This window comes from Anopheles cruzii, unplaced genomic scaffold (genome assembly GCF_943734635.1).
Source record: "Anopheles cruzii unplaced genomic scaffold, idAnoCruzAS_RS32_06 scaffold01121_ctg1, whole genome shotgun sequence".
Taxonomy (NCBI): Eukaryota; Metazoa; Arthropoda; class Insecta; order Diptera; family Culicidae; genus Anopheles; species Anopheles cruzii.
Window position 1 is genome coordinate 1 of NW_026454706.1, and position 4,934 is coordinate 4,934.

The 4,934-nt window shown below is 44.9% G+C and overlaps 3 protein-coding genes across 3 annotated transcripts; 1 reads left to right on the forward strand and 2 right to left on the reverse strand.

Annotated features, from left to right (window-relative positions):
• Window positions 1-6: 6 nt before the first annotated feature.
• On the forward strand, window positions 7-2,013 carry LOC128276403 (GTP-binding protein 1-like; the record flags this gene model as incomplete). Its single annotated transcript, XM_053014865.1, has 3 exons — window positions 7-90; window positions 159-542; window positions 607-2,013. Coding segments are annotated over 3 exons (1,359 nt in total), but the record flags the coding sequence as incomplete, so codon positions are not given.
• On the reverse strand, window positions 1,906-2,350 carry LOC128276406 (protein NCBP2AS2 homolog). The gene has a single exon (XM_053014867.1). It carries the CDS (start codon window positions 2,348-2,350, stop codon window positions 2,099-2,101), a length of 252 nt encoding a protein of 83 aa, XP_052870827.1. The 3' UTR covers window positions 1,906-2,098.
• An 18-nt stretch (window positions 2,351-2,368) lies between these two features.
• Window positions 2,369-3,131, reverse strand: LOC128276404 (mediator of RNA polymerase II transcription subunit 9-like). The gene is made up of 4 exons (XM_053014866.1): window positions 3,031-3,131; window positions 2,905-2,965; window positions 2,608-2,671; window positions 2,369-2,533 (listed from the first exon to the last, which is right to left on the reverse strand). The coding sequence occupies exons 1-4, from the start codon at window positions 3,071-3,073 to the stop codon at window positions 2,369-2,371; spliced, it is 333 nt and encodes a 110-aa protein (XP_052870826.1). The 5' UTR covers window positions 3,074-3,131.
• Window positions 3,132-4,934: the final 1,803 nt, after the last annotated feature.

Genomic DNA, 4,934 nt, shown 5'->3' on the forward strand with positions numbered 1-4,934 from the left:
ACCTTCATTGACCTGGCCGGCCACGAACGATACCTGAAGACCACCGTATTCGGGATGACGGGGCACGCGCCAGACTTTGGCATGCTTATGGTGAGTTCGATTAAGCTTGAATTTTAATTCTAAACGGTCTCAATATGCGCCCTTGGGTTTTGTTGCAGATTGGAGCGAATTCGGGAATCGTGGGCATGACCAAAGAACACCTCGGTCTCGCGCTGGCCCTCTCGGTTCCAGTTTTTGTCGTCGTGACCAAGATCGACATGTGTCCGCCCAACATCCTGCAGGACAACCTGAAGTTGTTGTACAAAATTCTAAAATCGCAAGGCTGTCGCAAAGTGCCAGTGATGGTGAAGACGAGCGACGATGTTGTGCTGAGTGCCACCAACTTCGTCTCGGAACGGTTATGTCCCATCTTTCAAGTATCGAACGTGACGGGTGAAAATTTGGAGCTACTGAAAATGTTTCTCAACCTGTTGAACGTGCGCACCACGGGCAACGATGCGTTACCAACCGAGTTTCAAATCGATGACACGTACGCCGTACCGGTAAGTGGCAAGGAACGTAATCCACACCTCTTGGTCTGATTTGCTTGTGGGGCTTTTCTGATAGGGCGTCGGGACGGTCGTGTCGGGCATTACGTTACAAGGAATCGTAAGGTTAAACGATACGCTGCTGCTTGGTCCCGATCCCCTGGGCGCTTTCCTGCCGATCACCATCAAAAGTATTCACCGGAAGCGAATGGTGGTGCGTGAGGTGCGAAGCGGACAGACGGCGAGCTTTGCGTTGAAAAAAATCAAACGCTCCCAGATCCGCAAGGGGATGGTAATGGTGAGCCCGGCCCTGAACCCGCAAGCCTGCTGGGAGTTTGATTGCGAGATTTTGGTTCTGCACCATCCTACGACCATCTCGAGCAAGTACGGCCGTTGGTCGGCCATGGTGCACTGCGGGAGCATCCGGCAGACCGCACAGATTCTGCAAATGTCCAAGGAGTGCCTCCGAACAGGCGACAAAGCGGTGGTGCGGTTTCGGTTCATAAAAAATCCGGAATACATGAAACCCGGACAGCGGATGGTGTTCCGTGAGGGACGCACCAAAGCGGTAGGAAACGTACTCCAGCCATTGTACACCCCGGGAAGCATTCAGCAGCGATCGAAGCCCAACAAAATGCAATCCAATCGCGGTATTGTGGCACCCGGCTGTGGTTCGGCTTCTATCAAACTGCCGCTATCGAAAGGTTCCAGCGCTACGGTTGATGCAGAATCGAACACCACCGATGAAAGCATGAGCGAAACAGCCGTACTGGACATAGGCACCGATAAACGCAATCACAAACCACCCGGCAGTAGCCACAAAAAGCGTCCAGTTCTTTCCATACCCGGTGCTAGTGCGGTGGGAAGTGCGACGGCATCACAATCGGTTACCTCCAGCTCGGCCGGCAGTGCGAGCGGGTCGGGAACGGTGGCGTTAGATATGAGCAAGCTTTCAATAGCATCCAACTGAGCCCGGATTTGGCTGACGATTACCATGAGCTAATGTTGAAACATTAACTTGAAATGCGCACCGTGCGCTCGTCAAATGGCTCTTGCCTCCTTGACTCAGGTTATGAACCTGAACTTTTTATGTGCTGATACAGAAAGTTTAAGTTTACTTCCGTTTCGGTGAATGCTGCCGAAATCTGCAAATGTCTCAGAAGATCCGAAGACGATCTGCTCATCTGAGCGATGCTGATTTGTTTTTTTTAAATCAAATGCTTTTGACTGAATTTTTTTCGAAATGAACTTTTCAAACTCGTGTTGAACGAGCACTTTGAAACAGTTTTGGTGCAAACTGAGAGAAGTATTTGGACGAAAGAGTGGCTTCGCAAATTTCTTGATTCTAGCAAGTCGATGTGATTGAAAACACAAAATGTGAGTGATTTGCGCAACTTTGAACCGATTCTTTTTGCATGTACAATTCACATTTAAAACAATGACAACACAAGTTTCACGATACAAAATAAATTTTAATTACAATTGAGTTTTTCGTTTTTTTTCGGCACTTATTTTTGTTTCTTACTCGAATCCCGCCGCGCTGTTGATGGAGGTCAAGTAGGCTGCGCGGTTTACTTTTTCTTGTTCAAATCATTCTTAGCGTTCTCGATCTCCTTCTTTACGTTTGTTTTGAAATTTCGCAGCGCTTGTTGCAATCGTTCGGGAGACACATCAATCAACTTTTGTTGCTCGGCGACGGACTTGCTGCGATAGTACGCACTCAGCACCATTTGGGCGGCCCGCCGCAAAGGATACGAATCGGCCAGCCGCTGTATGAGCTGCTCGTTGTTGGCCAAATATCGTAAAATCGCGTGCAAAACCATCCTACGGCAGCACCCACGCTAGAACTGAACGTTTTTGTACTTTTTGATTAGCTGCTGCTTTAGTGTGAGCTGCTTCCGCAGGCTGTCGAGCCTGCGTAGTTGTTCTTCCTTGCTGTACTCGATGCCGTTAAGTTTGCGAATCGTTGCCCGTGCCGTTTCAAGCGCACGCTGAAGTTCTAGTACCTGCAAACAACGCAGTAGCGTTATTCCGCTTTCTCACTCCGGTTCGTTCGGTCGCCGATAGCACCGATTCTTACCTTCTGACTGCACTCTGCACTTTCCTTTTGTTTGGCGGTGTTATCTATGGGATCCTTTTCAACACTGTAACAAAGCGGGCTCTGATAAGAAATTGCGAAATTTCACTTTTCTTTTTATATAATTGTTTTTGGTAGCGCATCCTCCGTTAGCAAAACTCCGGGATGTCCGGTTGTAGTACCAATGACACCATTCGGGTCGGTTCGTTTTGAGATAACCGAACTGAGCGCAGATACTCTGCCCTCAGCATCGAAACGCTGAGCAAGTTAAAGTGCAAACGTCAAAATGAAAGGGATTACCTGCGTATGATATCGTAAACAACGGGAAGTATTTCGATTTCCACGGGCTGGATCTTTTGTTCTGAAAAGAACGATTCACGAACAGTTTACCCGACTGCTCAGCATCAAGATTGGATGTTCACTCACCACAGATATTTGCGATCACGGGTTTCGTCTCCACGACGTCCATTGTTGTCGAGCGACCCGAGACGACCAAAACACTCTCTTGATTCCTGATTTTGACACGTTCGTTTGTTGCAAACACTTTGACGGAACTCGCGGTAGCAACGCGTTCACATTGCAAGGTTCAAGACTTCGATTTTAATACGATAAATTAGTTAAAAATCAAAGCAATTAATGCTACAAGTTTGCGTGTACTTTTTCTCTGGTTTATATCGGAAAAAATCATGAAAATATATTTACTTCACCCAATGCGACGCTAAACGCGCTCTCTCAAGCAGCACGTAGTGACATCTAGTGAACAGTTAGCCAGTTACTTTAGCAAAGACACACCATAGTATTTTTCAACATATCAGACACGTGAGTTTTCAAAATAAATCTTCCGCTCCTTTCAAATTACGGTTACTTTGAAACCGCATCAGTAAATAAAACCAAAATTTCTTGTATGATTTTAGTCGCTCTATAAATCAGTTATTTGTTTACTGTTTATCATTACATTATTTTGTTAATTTCATGTTAGTTTTATTTATTTCAACTGTCTCTTTCGTGTTTTCCTCTGATCTTTGCATTATTCGCCAACTATGTAACCGCTGTGATTATCTTGAGAACTCTTCAAATGGAATATCTGGCAAGTTTTGTGTTTTATTTCTGTTATATTGCCAAGCACTTTTGCATATTTTCCGCATAAAAAGTAATATTTTATGGGTGCAACTGTAATTATGGGACACCTTAAGTGCTTCTCATTGATAAGACGCAATGTATCGCGTTTTGAAGAAACTTAAAAGTTTTTGTACTCATTTGTTTTCATCTCGAACACCATCGCCCCTTTGAAAAATGATGGAAATTTGTAAACTTTAATTGCTTCCATTACAGTTACAGGCAATGTTACTTCAAAGAAGTGTGCACAACGTCACATAATTCATTGATATGTTTACTATCCATTAGCAAGGTGTAGCTGAGAGGTAAATGTTCACCCATTACGACCAGGCCGGAGTACAGAAGGCGAACAACAGTGTATTTGTATGCAAAAACAAAAACTCATCGGGACCCTTTGGGCAACAATCTACTCTCGAGACAAACAACAATGGCCGTGTCCTTTGCGCCCGTTGTGTGGGCCAAAGTTTTCCGTTTGCCGAATGCATTTCTATTTCTCGCTCCGGTCTGGGTCGTTGGACACAAAGGGGAAGCATATTTCGCATGGTTTCCAGTGGCCAAGAGTCAACTTTAAGCTGTTGCTTTTTGTGAATGCTTTTATGGTTTAATCTCAACCGAATTCAACAACCTTACTCCGGCGCTACAAGATTGATGAGGCTGAGGAGAGCCAGATAGTCCCTAGAAAGAGGTCTATATTTGGATGCAAATAAAAGTACATACGGCTTGGACCGTCCTCAAAGACGACTGACAAGGAAACATGAAAATCCTGAGTTAATAAACTTGAATGTTAGTAAAGGGTCAAGGGTCCTAAACCAACACCAATTCGTGGCACCGCATGACTTACTTATGGCCTATTTGTTCTGTATTTTTTCTAGAAATACCAGTACATTTCTTCGAACACAAGCATAATCTTAGATCCCGAACAAGGTAATGTTGTTTAACGTTCACTTTCGTATGAAGTTGTAATGTCATGGATTTATGTATTTATTTACGAAAACGTGTGTACTTGCGTCCCAAATCTGAATGAATGGAACAGTTTAAAGAATCGTCACACAGCTTACACATTTCATTTAGCAATAGGCCAACCGTGTGATCAGATTTGGTCGTACCCCTCCGCTCAACGGGCTCCGCAATCAGCCACAATAAACCACACAAAAACCTGAAGCAAGTGACATCCTGGAGGATATACCCACTGAAGCATCATTGTGGAACCTGCA

Bases quoted from the DNA above. Each gene is read 5' to 3' on its own strand.
- LOC128276406 (XM_053014867.1), bottom strand. From the start codon at position 2,350: ATGGTTTTGCACGCGATTTTACGATATTTGGCCAACAACGAGCAGCTC.
- LOC128276404 (XM_053014866.1), bottom strand. From the start codon at position 3,073: ATGGACGTCGTGGAGACGAAACCCGTGATCGCAAATATCTGTG. The intron at 2,966-3,030 runs GTGAGTGAACAT...CGTTCTTTTCAG, and splicing joins CGTGATCGCAAATATCTGTG to AACAAAAGATCCAGCCCGTG. The intron at 2,672-2,904 runs GTAATCCCTTTC...GCTTTGTTACAG, and splicing joins GTTTACGATATCATACGCAG to TGTTGAAAAGGATCCCATAG.